We start from the raw sequence: 20,144 nt of genomic DNA on the forward strand, positions 1-20,144 counted from the left end.
ACCCATCCTCTCTGATCCCTCCATGTTCACTTTGAGCCAGTCACCTCCTTGTTCAATCAGAACTAGATTGCTCTTCCCACAACACACAAGCTTCAGAGGCTCAGCTATTGTCCGTTCATCTCCCCACCTACATGACAACTGAATCAAGCAGTCTACCCCTTCCCTTCTAACTGAAGGTTAAGAACAATAAAACTACTTCAGAGCACACCAGAAGTCGCTATTTTTTAGCTCCAATGTTTTCACCAAAAGCAGTCAAGAGCTGTAATCCCACTGATAAAGAACATTTGAGAAAGTTCACTGGGAATAGCACATCTGAAGTCCCATCCCCTTCAGAGCTATGAGCAGCTTCAACTTTTTCAAGCAAGACAAATCTCCATGCATTTACCAAAATTGAAGCTGTTTGTATCAACTGAGGAAACTCACTTTTCAAAAATTGTTGTTTGACTAAAACCAGGCAGACCGTCTGAAGAAAGGTGAAACATATTTCTGTCACAGGGACCTGAACTTTTAAGAGAGTTCTCCAAAGTAAAAAAAGCTTAAAATAACACGACAAAAACCACTTGCTTTTTTGTTTGCTCTTTTTGCTTAGCTTTATTTATGAAATTGGCTGAATCCCAAGGCTGAGTTGTCAAGGAAGACCACTTGTGTATCTGAAATTTTGCTTCATAACATTCTAGACATATGAAGTTAAAAGCAACAAGAATCTTGCGAGAGCTCCACGTCCTGTCTGCAGCATCACAGGTACTCTAAAAGTTAGGGTTTGGGTTGCTAATGTTCAAAGTTTGCAATTTCAGATTGAGGGATTCACTCAGACTCCTATTTCAGCAAATGTTTACAAGCAGTAATGACAGACTACATAACAGTTAAAATGTTACAAGTGGAGATCATCAGCTCATGGCTGAAACTTGGCAAGTAGCCATTCACATCTCCCTGGTTCCCTAGGGCATTTAGTAAACCAGTTGTGTGATACCTTCACTGACCATGTTACATAAATCCACTTTTAGCTTTAGCTGTGCACACCTTCAAGTGTGTGTGTTGTGCACTGTGAGTACTGTGCTGCAGTCAACAAAGAAACAGCCAACTGCTGGGTGAGCAGAGGGGTTTTTTTACAGCACAAGCACTCAGCAGCCAGTAACATTTTAAATATATATCAAATGTAATAATATTTTATCTCAAGAAGGAGATTTTAAGTGAAAGCTCTGGAAGCTTTATTTGCATATAGTATATTAAGGTCAATACTACCAAGCAGCAGAATTTCCACATTTCAAATCTTAATCACTCATTGTATATATGCCTATTATTTAATTTACTGTTAACCATAACTTGTGGTGTATGGAGTTTTGTGTGTTTTAAGTACTTTGAACTTCAGTATTTAAGTTACCATGCAGCAAATAACAGAGACGTTTCCTTTTAAAAAAGATCTACCTGATGTGAGGTCTTGCCTCTTCCACACTTGAATTCTCCCTTCATCTCTAAATGTCTTGGGTCATGGTTTGTTTTTTTTTACTATCCAAAACACTGAGTATCAGGAATAACTATACAAAGAAACATTGGTAGTGGATACCTAATTAAAAGTTGACAAAATACTGGATAAACTATTAAAACAGAGCAAAATTTGGCTTTTAAAGTTGTTTAGACAGCAGCTACATCTCCGAAAAGAGTAAATACGATATGCTTGTTAAAGTAGTTTACAACTAACTTACAGTATTTATACAAAATCTAAGCATTCAAGATATTTAAAATATCAGCCCACTGTTTTTTAATAAGTCATAATATGGGTCCAATTGTTATTAATTAATTAGCCTAACGTGTCATAAAACTGAAATAAAGCAAAACTATATCACTTACTCGTTGGGCAACTTCTGCTGCAGCCGCTGCCATTGCTGCAGCTTTGGCCTTCTCTGCTTCATCGTAAGTAGGAAGAGAGGTAGCTACACTGTATGGAGGTGGTACGGGATAAAATTCATTGTGTGTTTCTGTTCAAAATAAAGAAGTTATGTGTTTACGTATTTTTAAACCAGAAAGATGCCAAGAATATTAACTTTTACATGCATATAATTATTTACCTTTAAAGTACTGGGTTTTTTACAGAGGCTGAAATTCATTATATTTGTTTTTCAAGTAAGCAGAGTTTTTTTTAAAACATATTTTTGTAAAAAGCAGTGAACAGCTTGGTGATACTTTCAGCTGCTACCCAAGGCAGAAAGTTTAACACAGATACTGGCAACAAGTCAAAAAATTTATGAACAAAAATCCTATTTGCTTAATTATCTCTCTAGGCATTCCAACAAAGGGCTTTTCATCAAATCATACAAAAGACATGCACACAAACATCCTAAAAATAAAAAAAAGGCTTTAAATATCAGTATGAGCCTGTTACTTCAGTCTGGTAATAATTATGCTATATTCTTATTAGTGTGGTCTTGTTGCTATCTCCAGCTGCTCTGTGAAAATCAGTTTTTCTAAGATTTCGATTTCAACACATTCTTTTAAAAATGTCCCTTCCATCAAAATGGACCAGACTTCATTCTTCTACGTTGCAACCTATCATCATCATGTAAGAACATGCAACATATGCTATCATGATGAAAAACATCATCATATAGAATTATTAACAACATTAATTAATAACTACTTAAAATGTCCCTTGAACTTCCTCCTACAGCCAGCAGAAGGTTGTAACAAGATTGCTTGAGTGGTAAAGATTTGTCAGAACAGATCACATGGTCAACAGATTTGCAAGCACACCAACATAAGGATGTTATATATAGGGATATATAGAGATAATTCTGCACAGCTATTTATTATACCTGTAATACTGCCTCAAAGGACAGGGACAGGACACTGCTCTTTTAAGCAACATTAAAAAATGAGGTTGGCACTTCCTCCTAAAATATTTATTTGGCATATGGGAGACACAAATCCATGCAACTTTACATAAAGGAACTTCAGTGTTGCCAGCTGTTGTCTCCTCTATCCCAAGAAAGGGGAGCAACGAATAAATGGATAAAGAGACTCCTGTTACTCATTTTTCATGAGAAGTTTTATCAAGAGCCTTTAAAGCAAAATTAACCTTTCATGGCAGTATTTTCACCAGTGTTATACACTTAAGAAGTCTGAGGGTTTATTTTACAAAAAGACAATTAAAATTGCTAATTAGGTCTAATAACAGAGCACTATTCAAAGACATAGATTCAATGTGGAACTGAACTACACATAGACTTAAATAAAACCTATTATACTAATTAATGAATATCCATTTAGTCTAGCAATTTGGAAAATCAGCATAATTTAGAAATGTGCTTCTTCTGAACAAACCAAAGGGCTGTATATGAAAGGATAGCTTTTTATTGAAATTGTCTGCATAGAAAAAAAAACCCAGACCACACCACAGTATTGTACCACTTTGAACTAAGTGCTGATTCATACACACTCCTCCCTGACAAGCTGTTCTGTCAGAAATACCTGAGGTTGCAGCTGCTTCCACAGCTATGCTACAGTAAGGTGGAGGGGAAGTATCTGCTTCAGATAAGGCTGCTGTCTGAGGAGTCTGTGTAGTCTCTGCAGATGTTAAGGCCTGCTCAGCTGCTGAAGATTCTTGGGGGTCATCCTCATTGTGAAGCTTAGAAGAAAAACACAAACTTCAGAGGCAGTCAGAGAATACTTTCCACAACTTAATACTTGCAGAACCATGTTCAAAGAGAGAGATTACTCTCATCAACTAAACAAAAAATATTTGCAAAACAGCATGTGACTACTTCAAGTAGTCCAGTTAAATTCTTTTAAGCAAACAGCTAAAGATAATCTTAACTGCTTTGCTTCTTTTTCAGAAATGGATTTCTTCGCATCAGTGATGTTCAGAGTCTTAAAAAACTGGAGCTGTCAATGTTTACTATATGGGAAAATACTATTACAGAATATTTTAACACCATTACGCTTTTGTTCATAAATACATTCATAAAATGTCTTAACACATTTTTAAACACAACAGGTGAGAAATACTATCAATTATTGTATTGATCTAGGAGAAAAAATTAAAACTTATTACTACTTCTGTAACTGGGTTTTTCATTCTCTTACAACTTGTCAAAGAGCTTCTCTGTGAAAATTCTAAGACTTTTCAAAACATTCCGCTTTTCTTTACACTCTAGAAACAATCCTTTCCCTATGAAACTAAGCTGCTGGTTGGTTTCTTTGTTGTATTAAGATGCAGTTTTAAAAGGACATGTCCAATTAAACATATTAAGAAATAAGAATTTGGATAAACAAGAATGTTGATTTAAATTGTGGAATTCAGATACAAAAACTTTTCTTAGAGAAGGCATTTTTAATTATTTTAGCTAACTTTATAGTGTTTAGAATATGAATCAAACTTTTAAGAAAGAGTATTAGAATTAAACAAAAACATGCTAGTTCCTGGTATTGTAAACTACAACGTAAGATGCCTAGACAGCAACAACTGAAGGACATGTAAATCCCAGACCAGCAAATAAGTTGAACAAATCTAAAAGAATAATTCTGTAGCTTAAAATTGGTAGTTTCTATGAACCCTCTACACAAAAATATTAAGAATACAACTACATTAATTTCCTATTAGAAAAAGTACAATCACATTATTGGAAAAAACACATTCGGAGAAGAAATGCTGAATTTCTTGTTAAGTTGTGTATAACACCAAAATCATTTTAACATGAAGATTATATCTAAGTTCACAGAATGACTGAAGTTGAAAGGGATCTCTGAGGCTACCTAGGTCAATGAGGCCTCTGAGGCTCCCTCTCAATGAGAGACACCTACAGCTGGTTATGCAAGACCACCTCCAAATGGCTTTTGAGTACCTTCAAGGACACAGAGTCCACAAGCTCTCTGAAAAGCCTATTCCAGCGCTTGGCTACCTTTACAATATTAAAAACAAAGGGGAAGACAAAAAAAAAAAGAAGAAAAATGTTTCCTGACATTTGGAGGTCATCTTCAATGGAACTGATAGGGGGTTTTGAGGGGTTTTGGGTAGTGAGCAATCAGGTCATTTAATGGCTAATCAGAGATCCAGAAGCAGCAGTAATCTGAGAAACAGGAATAGTCATTTAGAGTAGTTAAACCCAAAGAAAACAAAAGCACTTCAAAATAACTAAAATATATTTAGTGATAGAGAAAGCAAATAAAAATACAAATCACTCTACTCCAAAAAGGTCAATCAGGTCATAAAAACAACCTGAGAACTATGAATGTTATGGTTCTAAATTAAATACAATCACAAGGAATATCTAGTATTGCTAGCCAAAATAAACCCATTCTTAAATAAAACTCATTTGATTAGCAAAGACACAAATAGCAAAACATTACTGGCATAGTTTTTACACTGATGGCTGGTACACTGACACTTATTTGGGATGTGTGTGCAGTTCTGACTACCCCACCACAACAACCTAGTCTACAAGCAGGGGAAGAACCAAAGCCAAGTCTATTATCACCATTCTTCCTCTCCTGTCACCTTCCAGTTCAATCACTGTAACCCTTTTTACCTACCAAGCCACAGTATGTGCTGACACTATTCTGAAGACATGTAGAGATCCTCAAGCAGCTCATTGGTCAAAAAGCATACTACTGCTTAAAAAAACCCCACTTTGTCATTATAAGAAATTTACTTTTGTGTCTTCTGTATGCTTTATTGAAAGTTACTATATTACAGATAAGAAGAAAAGTAACAGTGGAGTAATCTAGTAAAGGATGAATCAATATGAGGACCAGACAAGAACATGCACATGAGACTTACAGTCTTCAAAGTTAACAAGTCATTCAATTGCTATAGCAACTGCAATTAGAAAATGTAAAAACTCCATCCTAAGGGCTCCATACAAAAGAGTCCCACTATGTCCTTTAGTGCATTTGAAATGTCTTTAGTTTTTAGGACTAATATTCAGAAACCAAGGATTTCTATTTATCCTCTTTTCTATTATAGTGGCCTCTCAGAAATTCTGAAAGGCATCAAGGTTATCCTAATCCAGCAACTTAAAGAAAATATCCTGACTCCTTTAATTAAAAAAAAAAAATCACAACCAAGGAAAAAAAAATCACAAGAATTGGATTAAGTAGCTTAAGCATTTATAGATACAATAAGAAACCCAAGTTGTTCCATGAGCAAAAACCAGCTTTTGTTACTTCTTGTTCAAGTGTCCTGCCTCCTAATGTCTCCTCAAGGCAGTAACTTCAGCTTCATTCATGGGACTAGACCACTGAGGTGAAAAAACCCCAAAATACTGACAGAGTTCAAGAAGTCTTCAGATGGTACTGGTAGGCACATGGTGTGACTCTTGTGGATGGCCCTGTGCAGGGCTAAGTGTTCAACTCGATCATTCTCGTGGGTCTCTTCGTGCAGGGCTAAGTGTTCAACTCGATCATTCTCGTGGGTCTCTTCCAACTCGGATATTCTGTGATTCTGTAATAAAACCGCACAACTGCAGCAGAACGTGCCCCAGTAAACTGGAAATTTTGCTCACACCAGCAGCGTAGACAGTGGTGGTTTGTATCATTTCGTCTTGTAGCAACTCTGCCTTGTCTTCACAGGGCACTGATTCTCCTATGTGGAGTCACCAGTTGCCTTGAAACCAGTAGGAATCTGTCTACCTTTGAGCCTTCTCCTTCATGTTTAATTTTGGTTTATACTCGCTGGTAAATTTAGAAGTTCTTTTTGGAGACAAGGGAAGAAGAGGACTGACACTCCACACAGGTTTCATTGCCATAGAAACCAAGATAAAAACACCCGATATGGAAAAGAAAATGTCTCTTTCAAGGATTTACTTATGCTATGTATTTAAATGTCACCTGAAGCAGCATTTAACATTAAAAGTATATAAATAGTATCCAAGATTTTATTCTTCCAATAGTAAGAATATTTTGCTTATTTTTAAAAGACTAAAGAGAACTGACAGTTTGTCATCCCAGTGCCACCCAAGGCCCCAGTGAACCATTATTAGGTAGGAAGCAACACAGCTGCTTTGGTCAAGATTATGGTCAAAACAATTGTCAAGAACTATTAAACCACAGAAAACTGTAAATTAGTATGTTCCCCTGATCTCCTCCCTCACATTTTAAAAGCAGGTCACACAGAAATGTTTTTTCCTTCACATCTTAGTCTGTACTTACACTATTTCGCTGACTATATGGAGTTTCATTACTAAAAAAAACCCGCGAGTACTTTGTTATTAGACATATTACTCTTGAACAGTTCATGCCAGCATTTCAATCCCTGCTTTTGGAGCTCTCAAACTACAGTATATTACAGGCTCATATCTCAAGCTGTATCTACGTTAGGCCATGTAAAATTCAAAGTTCAATTGAGCAGCATTGGCTATTCTGCCACCCATGACTCAATCTCACAGTAACTACTGAAGGGCATACAGTAAAGGACAATATAATAGTTGCCTATATATCATTTTACCATACACCATCTTCAGTTTCCTTCCCAGAAAAGCTCTACAAAACAGTGATTCACTATCTCATTTCAGAACAAGCTAAAATCAATGCCAGACCTTTCAGCACCAAAATATTGTGTCAAATACAGCTACTTTTATTTTCTGACATCAATGATTTCTTTAAATTAATCATTTATTTAAAGAAGAAATTATTCTACAATTTACACAATCATTCCTTCCACAATCGATTTCCTTAAGTCTGTTATTTTGTTTGTGTAATTATTTCCAAAGTAATCAGATGCAACCTCTGAAATCAGCTGACAGCCTACAAAGAAACATGACCCACAAGACAGTGCTTAGTACAGAAGCCTTTACTGAGCAGACTGATCCAGATACTTTAACCATTTAGACTTATCAAAATAAAAACTTAAGCTGGGAGAAAGATCTCATTCGCTACTTAACACTTTTTCTTTACCTGCAGGTAGTAACTCTGTCTGACAGAATGTGATAGTTTTGACCCAGGCCTCCCTTAGTAACCAGTTGTAACTAGGGAAGTGGTCATTTCCCAGGTATTCCACACTTGTTTCTTTCCACATAACAAGGGAGTATACATAAGAGAGAGAGAGAGGAAATTTCTCCCTCTCCTTCTGGCGAGGCTTAGGAGCAGGCAGTCCAGGCATCAGTCTCCCTTATCAGAGCCTGAGGCCCTGTTGCAGTGATTGCTGTCGCCTACCCCACAGCAGATCAGGAAGAGGTTGTTTTTCCTCTTGAGGGAAATTTAATGAGGTTGTATTTTGCCAGTTTTTAGGGGGTTTGATTGTATTTGTCTGTTTTGTTTCTGTTTTGTCCCTCCTTTGTCCCTGTTTCTCCCTCCCCTTTTCCCTTTTCCCCCTCAGGAGCTCCCTGCTGTATGTACAAATTGTATATATAATAGCAAATGTTTGAAAAAATATATATATATTCTGTTTTAATTCAATTTCTTTCAAGTTCTCAGTTTTGGTTTTCGTTTTTTTTTTTTTCATTGCTTGGAGGAGCAGGGGAGGGGAAGGGAGGGCAGCTTGGGCTGGGAGGCCAAGTCAAACTGAGACACATTTTCATTGGTGCCCCGTACGGGGTTTGGCTGGGTGTGGGCTTTGGACTTCAGGGTAGGTCTGGGACTGTCAGCTGACTTGAGCTGGGCTGAGCTAGCTGACAGCTGACTTCTTCTAGCCAATGGTATTCCATACCATATTCCGACATCATCTCAAAGTGTAGGAGTTGGTGTGGGAGTGGCTTGGTCAGTTTCTTCAAGCTCTGGTCCCAGAAGGACGGGAGGACCAGGCCCAGAGCACTGGCTCACCACCAAGTTACCTTAGGGAAGCAAAATGTTTGTTCTCAGTGTTTCTCTCTGCTTGGGTCTGTCTCTGGGGAATTGAGTTCTCTAGAGTGATTTGTAGTTAGAATGGTGAGGTTTGTTTTTGATGGGCAGTGGGGAGTTATTTTTTGTTATATCTAACTTATGTAAGTGTGTGTTATAGTGTAGTTCCTTTTAATTTTCTCTTTTCCGTATAAATATACACAGTTTAACCTGTTTTGAAGGGTTTTTTTTCCTTTCTCCCTTTTCTTGCCAGAGGGAGGGAAGCTCTAACACATTGTGTTGGGCAGTTGGCCTTTTGCCAGCTCAATCCAAGACACCCACAAAGGTTTCTTTTCCTGGATAAACAGTTTGCTTAATTTCTGATGAACTGACTGACTATGCAAGCATGGCAATACAGGCCAATTATTAAATTATGCCATTAAAAATAGATCAGGGGGAAAAGATAAAATAAGCAATGCTTTCTGATAAAGTCCGTTGAAGTAGCCACTCATAATTTGTTACCTGATTTTACGCATATTTCAAAAGCTGCTCTTTTATCCTTTCATAAAATATGATTTATGGAAATCAGGACATTATAAAATTATTGCAAACTAATTAACTTCAATAGCTGATTGTACATATTTTAAATTTTTTTCCCTGAACATGTTTTTTTCATGCTCTTAATATATTTTTAGTGTAGTACAAAATCATGCATACAGATTTAAAAAACAAACAAACAAACACCAAAACACCCAAACAACCAGCCAGCTTTCTCGTTTCCTTTATTACCAGTCCATCTTGTCAAAACATAACTTTTAGATAAACTTCTACATAAATTTCGGCAGTGATGGTTCTGTCTGGGGAACCACAGAACTACACTCTTAGAACTCTCATTAGAAATCATAAATTACAAAGCACTTTCAACATATCCTTCTTTCTACCTTTCAAATAGTATTACATTTCTGAAGAAGCTTTGACTCTTCCAGTTTTGACTTCATGTTGACCAATTCATGGGTTCTTCCAAACTGCATTAAAACTAATACAATGCACAGAAACTCCAAAATGCTGGACCTTGTATTCTGCTTTAAGCGAAACTGTGGAGACAACCAAGTAGACCGTGCAAGTTCAATCTTTGTATGCTAAACAGTCCATTGATACACTTCCTTCACAAAAAGCAACACTCTCAGCAACAGAGGTTCATCATCTTCAGTTTACAGAAGTTGCTTTGGTCTTCGGTTATCTATTGTTCAGATTATGACAAAAGACCAACCAAAAATATCCACTTACTGCAGTTCCTAGTGCTGAAGGGAAAGGCATGGCAGACTCCAGTCTATCATTTCTGCATTAGATTTATGACATCTTCCATACTGGTACACAGGTATTTTTTCCACAGAAATAATATCATTGTAAATATGAGAGATATAACCAGCAGTAGGTTAAAAAAAACAACCTGCTATCAACTTCATATAGCTTAGAGGGAGCTTCTCACCTCTCTGTGTTACACCTGATGCTTTCATTTGACAAAAAAATCAAGGTCCTTTACACCTGCCTACTGGTAGTGATTTTTAAGTCTGTATTAAATTGCTCTCTTCAAATGAGGCATGAAAGCAGAGATATCTTGCTACATAAAAATAATTTCATTTGAACAAATACAGGCTGCAAATTAAATGCCTGTTTTGTAACCACATACTGCATTTTTCAACTTGAGTAGTGTAAAAATAGATTTATTCACCTATAAATAGCAAAATCCTAATCTTGGGATTTCCAAAACAAAAAATCTTAAAATTTAATTCTGAATTTATCATAAAAATACTTCATGTTGAAAATGCCTTTGACCTCTGACTACCCATCTCTTGTTTCTGAATGCCACCTAAGTGTCCACAGCTTGTGCTATTGACTATTACTTTTTTATTTTTTAGAAAAAAAACCGTAAACCCTGTATCATTAAACCATAAACACCACTCACCAATCACAGAACGGGGTGGGTTGGAAGGCAGCTTAAAGATTGTCTAGTTCCAAGCCCCTTGCCATGGGCAGCAACACCTTCCACTAGATCAGGTTGCTCAAAGCCCCATCCAACCTGGTCTTGAACACTCCCAAGGATGGGGCATCCAGAATTTCTCTGCGCAACCTGTTCCAGTGCCTCACACCCCTCAGAGTGAAGGATACCTAATTGAAACCTACTCCCCCTCAGTTTGAAGCCATTCCACCTGATCTATCACAACATGCTCTTGTAAAACATCTGTCTCCAACTTTCTTATTGTAGAGTCCCTTCACGCACTGGAATACTGCTGTAAGGTCCCCTCGGTGCCTTCTCTTCTCCAGGCTGAAGAATCCCAATTCTCCCAGCTTTTCCTCACAGGAGTCACACTCTATCCCTCTAATCATCTTGGTGGCCCAAGATGACTTACTCCAAAAGGTCAATGTCCCTCCTGTGCTGGGGAACCCAGACCTGGATGCAGCACTCCAGATGAGGTCTCACCAGAGTGGAATGGAAGGGCAGAATCACCATCCCCCAACCATGCTGCCCAGATCCCACGCTGCTCTGGATGCAACCCAGGACACAACTGGCTTTCTGGGCTGCAAGTGCACATTACTGGGTCATGTCTAGTTCCTTGTTCCCAGCACTCCCCAGTCCTTCTCAGCAAGGCTGCTCTCTGTCCACTCTCTGTCCTTGAGATTGCCCCAGCCCAGGTACAGGACCTTACACACTTGGCCTTGTTGAAATCCATTTGCACACACCCACCTCTCAAGCCTGTCAAGGTCCTTCTGGATGGCATCCCTTCCCCCCACGCTGCCAACCGCACCACAGAGCTTGGTGTCATCAGCAAACTTGCTGAGGGCAAGTGCTAAGATCAATCAGCTCTAATTTAGGTCAGTAGTAGCCACTGAAAAATCAAAACTAAAACCAGTAATCTGTAATTGCACTTAGCGAATAATTTGAAGAACAGAAGAAATAAATAAATCCTTCTGAAAAATAAATGTTTTCATTTTCTTGTTTATTTGGAAAAAAAAGTAATCACATCAGCCTTCGAAAAAATATTTCAGTTTCCTAGAATACAAGAATTCTTGAGAAAATAAGCTCAACAAACCACACTGTATTTTAACTTACTAGCTTTCTCTTCACTATCAGGTTTTTATTCTTTACCAATAAGGTAGTTTACAACATCATGCCTTTTTTTCAAATGCCTGTTTTAACACCAACTTACCACAAACCCACGCAGAACAGCCAGCAGAACAGCAGCTATCTGCAGTTCAATACCAAATGCATGCCCTGCTGAAATATAATCCTGGCCACATCTATAACACTCCAGAGAAACACCATCCTCTAAAGACTGGTGAGCCCTCAGATTAACAAATACCAAAGTACTAAGCAATTAAGGTCATAAGGCACTTCAATATATTCCAGCAAAACACCAGAGTACAACTTTCAGATCCTTTTTGCTTTTATGTATTTAAAACTAAGTGATCAAATTTGATTAGAATCTCTGACTGCCCAGAAAAGATGCACACCATATTGTTTTTTCCTCAGCATTCCATAACTTAGCAAGCATCAACTATTACATACCCAGATCTAGCAATGTCCCTTCATAATAATGGAGTGGGTTGCGTTGGTTTTTGGTGTTTTGTTTCTTTTTCATGAGGCATCTCTGCAGAAAGTTTTCAACAGTAGTTAGTATGTCAGAAGGTCGAAGGTGTAAAATCTGCACTAGAAGAAAAGCCACTGCTGCCCTTCCACAGTTGTGTAGAAATGCAAAGTGTCTGATAAACAAGGGTTAGGTATCATGGAAACCCACAACCTCTGGAGGCAAACTTTGACCAAAAAGAATATAGAGAGATTTATACCGAACATTGTTGAAAGATAAGTTGCAAAAGAATGGCTTTTCTACAAGAATGAATCTCCTTGTATAAAAGTCAAGTATTCTGTAGCAAGTGAAAATGTTTTACACGCACAAGTGATACTTAAATTATTTTAGTCAGTTCTCTTTAAGAATCTTTAGCCTATTGTTTTTTTCAATGTTTTTTAAAAGAAGCTTATAAGCCCTAAGAAGTTTTAAAAAATCCCAAACAAACAAAAATGGTTATCAGGACTTTGTGAAGGGAAAAAAAATAAAAAAACATTACAATTTGTGTAGATAGATACATCTGTCTGTCCATTCCAATGGCTAGCTTACATATAGTATTTTACTTGTTCTTTCACTTTTTTGTGGATTATAACCCAAATTGAAATGATAACTTACACATTTAGCAGCACAACATGCACTTTTGCATTCATTTCCTATGTCTTCTGTTGAGAGATATTCCTTCCAATCCCCCACACTAACAGTAAAAGTAGAGCTATTCGTAAAGTGAATATGAGAACATACCTTGTGTAAATATATGAACTCTTTCACAAAAGTAAAAATTCTAAGACTAATGCTACTAGAACTGTGGCTTATTCTTTAAAATCTATCAATTTCTCTCAATTTTTATGTTTGTTCTCTACTGAAGAATTATTCAGCAATACTTCTGAGTACTGGAATTTTGTTATGATCCAAACAGATACATACTTCATATTTACTGTAAAATTATAAATTGGGCACAGTTTCCTAGTTTTTCCTATTGCATAGTTATAGGAATTAATAGTTTTTGCCAACAAAAACCTGGTATCGCTAAACACTAATAAAGACTATGGCTAGGACCAACATTTTCAAATCTTCATGCATGACTATAAAAAAATCCAGGAAAAAAGCTGTTAAATCCTTACTCTAGAGCCTGTACACAATGAGGTATTGCAACTCTGATCTACTCTAAAATTTAGAAGTTACTAAAAACATTACCACCTATCATGTAGCCTTCTGTTTGTCAAATAATAACTCAAGAACAGCTTGAGGATGGTCTTTAAATTCTACAAAGTATAAAATGAGCCTCTCTTCCTTGAATGCTTTCTAGACAGAAGTAAGAAAGACACTAAAAAAAACAGTTTAAGGAAGTGTTCTGTCTCCAACACAATCATCAAGAGACAGAGGGACTGCACATGAGCCTTAGTCACTTATTTGCCATCCATTTTCCTCAGACTCCCCACCATTCACAGAAGTTATATTACAGCTGGTAAAGTGTACATCTCTGCCTATGCCATTTGCATCTCATATGGATTTGACACGTGAATTTGTTTTCCTGAATCTCATAGTGTTATCTGCCCCTAAAATCTTGTGTATTAATGAACTGCATATGTTCGCTTCTTCCTGTGTAGTTTCTTTTCTAAACCAAACCTCAGTGAGTGCTTTCCAGTTTAATATCCCACACTTAGGTGTATAACAGCTCCATAATTGCTCCATCCACTGCCTTGGTGACTCTATAAGCATTGATCACTTCCAACTCTCACCACCCATTTCAGACACCACTTTTATAATGTCTGCTTCCCTTTACCTTCTGTAGCTCCTCTGGGCTCCTCTTGTGAGAGGCCAAAACTGTGTACAGTACCCAATATACAGGCAGGTCCCACGTTGCATACAGAGCTTCCTGTTCATTCTCACTACCTTCCCTGGTGATGCACAATGTTTCGTCAGGATGTGTTGGCAGCTGCCACTAATCAACAGCTTCAGCAAACCACTAGTGACAGGACTGCAAGTTAAAAGGTTGTCTTTACTTTATCAGCAGCTTTATAGAATCAGTATAGAAAGTAGATTCCAGTCACTCTAAAGCCACAAAGAACATACCCAACATGTAAACTGTAAAAACAGAGGTGAAGGAAAGCCTGTAAAATTAGAAGATGGATCAGGGCTGTCACCAATAGCAAACTCAATATTCAGTGGTTGGTTCCAGCTTCCATTTTAGCCTACATTCGCATCAGCTACAGAATTCTACATTGATTGGAAAATATAAATATTACTCTAAATATGCATATTTTACTTAAAGTACAATGGGAAAACTCAAGCACAACAACAGACAATGCAGGAGGATGCTTAAAGCAATAAACTGTTTTACAAGGGAGTAACAAAGATAAAGAGTTTCTTCCTGAAGAAGTATTATGGAAACTGAACTGCAGAAGCAGCACACAGCTTCACCTTAAGGCCCTGATTTGATAGAATTATGAAAAAAGGACTCTAATTTGTGTCTCCTGTACCATGCATAAGTGTCTTTAAAAATTCTTCATAAAAATTCAAAAGTCTCAAGTTTATCAACAGCCCAAGGATTTATCACATATATACTTAAATAAAGCTAGTCAAGCAAAATAGTTTCCTACTCTACAGTACCTAGTAGGTCAAAGTGAAATCAATAACTAAATAAAATATAAATGAGAGGCTATTATTAATCAGCAAGAGCAAGCTCTCTTCTTATTAGTGGGTCAATCGTGCTTGACGTTTTCAGCATAACTCATTTTCTTACTAACTGCAAATAGAGTATTCAAGCTTCTCAATTTATAGAAATAATACAGACAAATTTCAACAGCTTAAAAAAACCACGCACATGCATAACACCAGCTGAATACACTGCGCATTACAAGAACGGGCTCTTCTGCAAATATCATCATTTTGATCTGTGATCTTCTTTTCCTTCCATCCACTATAGGACTCACAGCTTCAATAAAGTTAAGTAGCAGTGACAAACACAACTCGCACAACACCAATAAAAAGTGAAGGTTCTTCATCTAAAGAAAGCATTTTTATGTTTCAACAGGTAGTATGGAATTTTTCCAACCCTACTATTAAAGGGTGCTGACTGAGCATTTTAAAGCAATCCTACAAATATGTGGCCCGAAGGACAATTATATGGACCTCCCAATTGCCAAACAGATGAAACACACATCTGAAAGCAGGCACTTTCCAGCAGGTTGTTTGATTTCAAAGCAGCTAAAAAACCCCAGAATAACAAAATAAAAAAGCAGCAGTCCAGGAAGTTCACCTTTTCAAAAGACAGGAGAACACAACCTAATCAGTGCTATCACTAAATCAAAGGAAGTATTTAATTAAAAAAAAAGGTACTAGAGATTGAGGCACTTGAGAAAGGAACATAAGCCACACTGTTCAACAACTGTTCAACATCAGTTGTGGCCAGCTTGTTTGCTCAAATTATGCATATAGACTTTGGAACAAGTTTTTAAAGAGTAAACAGCTTGTGCAAATCTTTTTCCTAACCATTTATTCCATGCACTTGATGCAAGTCAATTTTGTAACCACCACTCTCGATATTTCAATTAAGACTCTTAATGCTTAAAATATACCTTGACTGTGTCCCAGTTACAGCAGCTGGGACAAGTTTATCACTATTTGGGTATAATGAAAACTGTGTAATCTACACCCTCCACATCATTTCTCATGAATGCAATTCTCAATAAGGGATCATTTGCAGCATCTGCCCAGGGCACATCTGACACCCCAGGTTACAAGCTGGCTGTTAAGGAACTCTGCAAGGCATGGAAATGTTTCTGTCTTCACACCAGTAACTCAACTGTGATAACTCCCCTCCAGAGACAACAGCACCTTCACACCAAGCCTGAGGGGTCATGTCTGCTAATGGGCCATTAGGGACAGATACAAGAGGCAGTTGCAATGACCTAAACCATCAAAGGCTCCAAAATATTCCATGACCCACAGAGTAAATTGTGAAATTCCTCACCCTGGGGGAGGTACTGGGCATTCCCACCTGGACATATATAATCCTCAGGTTTTGGGAATTCTGGTACCACTTGTTGGATCAAGGAGGACCAGAATCTCAACAGGACTGCCACTGCCACTCTTGACCAGACTGCAACCATCATCCTCAGCAGCACGTTTTCTTTTCCATTTACTTTATACTCGGGGGGACCATGTGGCATTCAGCACAGGGACTAATGAACACCATTCTGTTTGTGTCCCAGGGTGCTGGGTTATACATCTGTCTTTGTGGGTTAAAACTGTTTTTTTTTCTCTTTATCATTATATTTATTGTAATGTTTCTAGTAAATTGTAACTCTGACATGTAATCTCTCTTGAGTGGGGTTCATTTCTCCAACCAGTTTACCTTTAAACCAGCACAGACTGTTTCTGTAAAATTTCAAAATATGGTAGTTGATTCAAAGTACCACGATCAATATGGACAACTGGCCTCAGTATCACCCAAGACTCTTACCCAATTGTTGCATGCTTTATCAAATCCACCATCCATTCCTCAAAGATGGCAAGAGTTCATTATACTAACCATCACCAGAGTAATGTTTAACTACAAGCTCGTGCCCCTTTAAAAGAACCCTCAACTTATTTGTGCAATAAGGAGATAACTGCTACTGTAAGCATCCTCTTCTCAATAACCTTTCCTCAAGGCTGCTTTATAGAACCTTTTCAGATTAATACAGGAAAAGCAAAAGCACATTCAATAGTTCTAGCTACATATACATCTTTGCCAAGGACACGATTCCGACCTCTCCTACACCAACAATCAGTGAGCATTAAGAGGATTAATGTGATAAGCTAAAATATGTTCAAAGCTAAAATGGACAAACTGTGTTAGTGAATATGTTAAGTTACTACACAACAGTAGCGAGACCAAATTTTTTCTTTTTTTTTTTCTGCTAGAAATCCACTTTTTACAAGAAGGAATAGAACAAATCTCTTCCAAGCACCTAGTAACTCTAAGAAAAACAGGTTTACAAACAGAAATAGTAATATACAGCTTATTGACCAGATTTTATTGTGTCTACATCACTCAAAGTCTGCAGGACTTTTTTCTAAATTGTTCCATCCATTCCAAACCCAGCTGGGGGCACAGCCAGGGATGAGACTGGTGGGGGGGGATGGCTCAGTATCTCATGTTTTGGCTGTAGAATTATTGAGGAGTAAGTTAGACTACTTTGGTTTTAGGCTAATCTTAGCCTGCAATAATGGAAACAATACATAAGTGCAATAAAAAGTTAAATATTAAAATGAAAATATATTTTCCACTTTCACTGTAAATCTCAGAGCTTGACACATGCTCTGAGTGCAGGCTGTGGAAGCCTGACATTACTTCAGCACAAACAGAAAAAGTTAGTCATTTCCATTCAACGCCCAGCTGGTGAAGGGGGTACCCATTTTACTAAAATCAGCTAGTTGTGACAGTACTTGTCGAGGAAGTGGGAGACCTAAGCCTGAGGCAGCTCAAACCCACAGGCTTGGCTGTACAGTAGCTCAGTTTCAGTAGGAAAAGTTGGTAGTGTCTCTCCAACCTAAAAAGCTGTCAATTTTTTCCATTCTTCTTTTACTCGTGATCTCTTAGGATTACTTTTCCTCTTCATTTGAAAATGGCTTCCCTAATTTGAGTGAATTGGTATACATCCATTTGTTCAGTTCCCTTTCCAAAGTAGCTGACGCACTTGAATTCTAGGAAGAGGTTTGAGTCTACAAAACCTAACACAATACTCAAATCTATGACTGTAAATTGAGCACTGACATCTCAGAAAGTTTGGTGTGGTGACATTACCAGTTGCCACATCTTCCTTGTTTTTTCAACCGTGGCATGGGGAAGAAACTTCAAAATAAGCCTAGAATTAGCTATTTGTCAAAAGTAGCTCATCTTCCCCATCTAGAAGACTGCTACTAACATTTTGTATGAATGTAGCACTTGACTTCTGAGATTATCCTGATACGGTTCCTATCACATTTTTAAAACACAAACAAGCTGAGAGAGTGCTTACAGTTTCTCCTTTTTAAACTAGCATGAAAAGAACATCTATGATGTTCAGCTTGGCCACAACACAGCTGAGAGGTTCTTCTGCTAAGAACCCTGCTATTTGAAGGCATTTTATTGAGTTTACTGAACTTTCCCAATAGGATTAGAGGAATCATTAGATGTGGCATGCATGCCACAGCCTGAAGCTGCCCTTCTACATTACCTGAATTTGTGTCACTGTGCAGATCAGGTACCTCTTTCTTTGGGCTTTATGCATCTTTCAAGAACCCAAAAATCCCAGTTTCACAAGACAGGTTTAGCCACACCAACAGCTTGCTGTCACCAGAAAGGCCACTGTGTCCAGCCTCTCCTCCTGCAATACCCTTGCACAGATTCAACCTTAAGACTGTGGCCCATCAACAACTCTGCAGAAAAACTTGAGTGGAGCAACCCAGGCACAATTTGCTGGTTATGCATACTTTTTTGTTGTTGTTTGTTCAGTATGGTAAAACTGGTGCCCTCTATAACTAAACCAATTGGCGTGCAACATAAGTTATATCCTTGTGCGCTCATGCCAAAAAGAAAGGCAATTGCCCACAATGCCACAACCTCTGCCCTCGTGAAAAAACAGAAAACTATTGTAACTGCTGATATTCCTCATGTACTAGTAAGGCAGTGTTTATTCCTACACATCAGCTGCAAAGCTGGATGTTTCATGTGCGGCCTTCCAAAGAAAGATTCAAAAATCAGTGATTGCAATACACCAAATTAAACCACCATGCTTTAAATTTACAAACAGGAAGAGAAAGAAAGAATTGTATCTGGCCAGCACAGAGACATTTGAGGTTTGCTTTCTTGTTTGTATAAAATGTGAAAGTATTGAGAACCTTACCTAAAAAGTGAAAAAATGTCAAATGTGTTCTATTAACTGCATTACTACTGTACCTGCAAACGTGTCTCAACATTTATAATTTTTCTTCTTTGCAGCAGGATTCTTCATAAAAAAACAGGGCAAAATATTTATGAAAACATTAAAGGTATTCCTTCAAGAAAAAACCTACTGCTTAATAGACAAATTTTTCACAGGCAAAAGTGCTACAAAAATAAATTAAAAATTTAAAATGTCTATTATTGCATTTAAAAAAACAACAAAAACCAACTAAAAAGTAAGGACAAACCATTGTCTTGAAGGCATTATTTATTTACCTCATTTCAGGAGATCCTCATTTCCTTTTCTGAACTATTAAAAGTCTATGATAGGTGTTTTATGTCAAAAATCAGTGCCACAAAAAATTGAACCTTCAGTGATTGAGATTAAGAATATCAGTGCAACCACCACAAGCAAGCAACAGTAACACACCACTTAATGCATCTTTACTCAGTATTTTTCAGTATTATAAACTTAGCCCTCTAGATTCAATATTTTATCTTCCAATTATGACATCTCATATCTGTGTAAAGCAACAGAATTTCCCTAACTTAAGCTAACCTGATCTGTTCAGTAACACCAATTACATAAGAGTTTTCCTAAGACAATAAATACTGTAGAAAATTTACTAGATATAATGTAGCAGTTTTACATCAAAGGTGTAGAATAAACCATATTTGTGACTTTATTTGCCAATCACTGTAAGGCTCAGTCCCCTGAAACAAAAGGAAAGAAGAGATTTTTCTTTGTTCACATTTCCTGTGTAGGTTGACTTTCATGAGATGTATAAAGACAACTTGACTTTAAGGTTTTTAACCAGGTAACATTGTGAGAGTAAAGAGTCAGCAACAATGACGTTAAC

General features: G+C 37.4%; 1 protein-coding gene across 2 annotated transcripts in view; it reads right to left on the bottom strand.

The window, feature by feature from the left end:
* Positions 1-20,144, bottom strand: part of NDFIP2 (Nedd4 family interacting protein 2) — a 48,390-nt gene that overhangs the window by 24,162 nt on the left and 4,084 nt on the right. For both annotated transcript variants that reach the window (XM_071549625.1, XM_071549627.1), the window contains exons 2-3: positions 3,466-3,622; positions 1,849-1,976 (exon numbers count right to left, since the gene is read on the bottom strand). In XM_071549625.1, the coding sequence (XP_071405726.1) occupies positions 1,849-1,976; positions 3,466-3,622 (285 nt within the window). The remainder of the gene's footprint in view (positions 1-1,848; positions 1,977-3,465; positions 3,623-20,144) is intronic.

This window comes from Pithys albifrons, chromosome 1, assembly GCF_047495875.1.
Source record: "Pithys albifrons albifrons isolate INPA30051 chromosome 1, PitAlb_v1, whole genome shotgun sequence".
In the NCBI taxonomy this organism is placed as follows: Eukaryota; Metazoa; Chordata; class Aves; order Passeriformes; family Thamnophilidae; genus Pithys; species Pithys albifrons.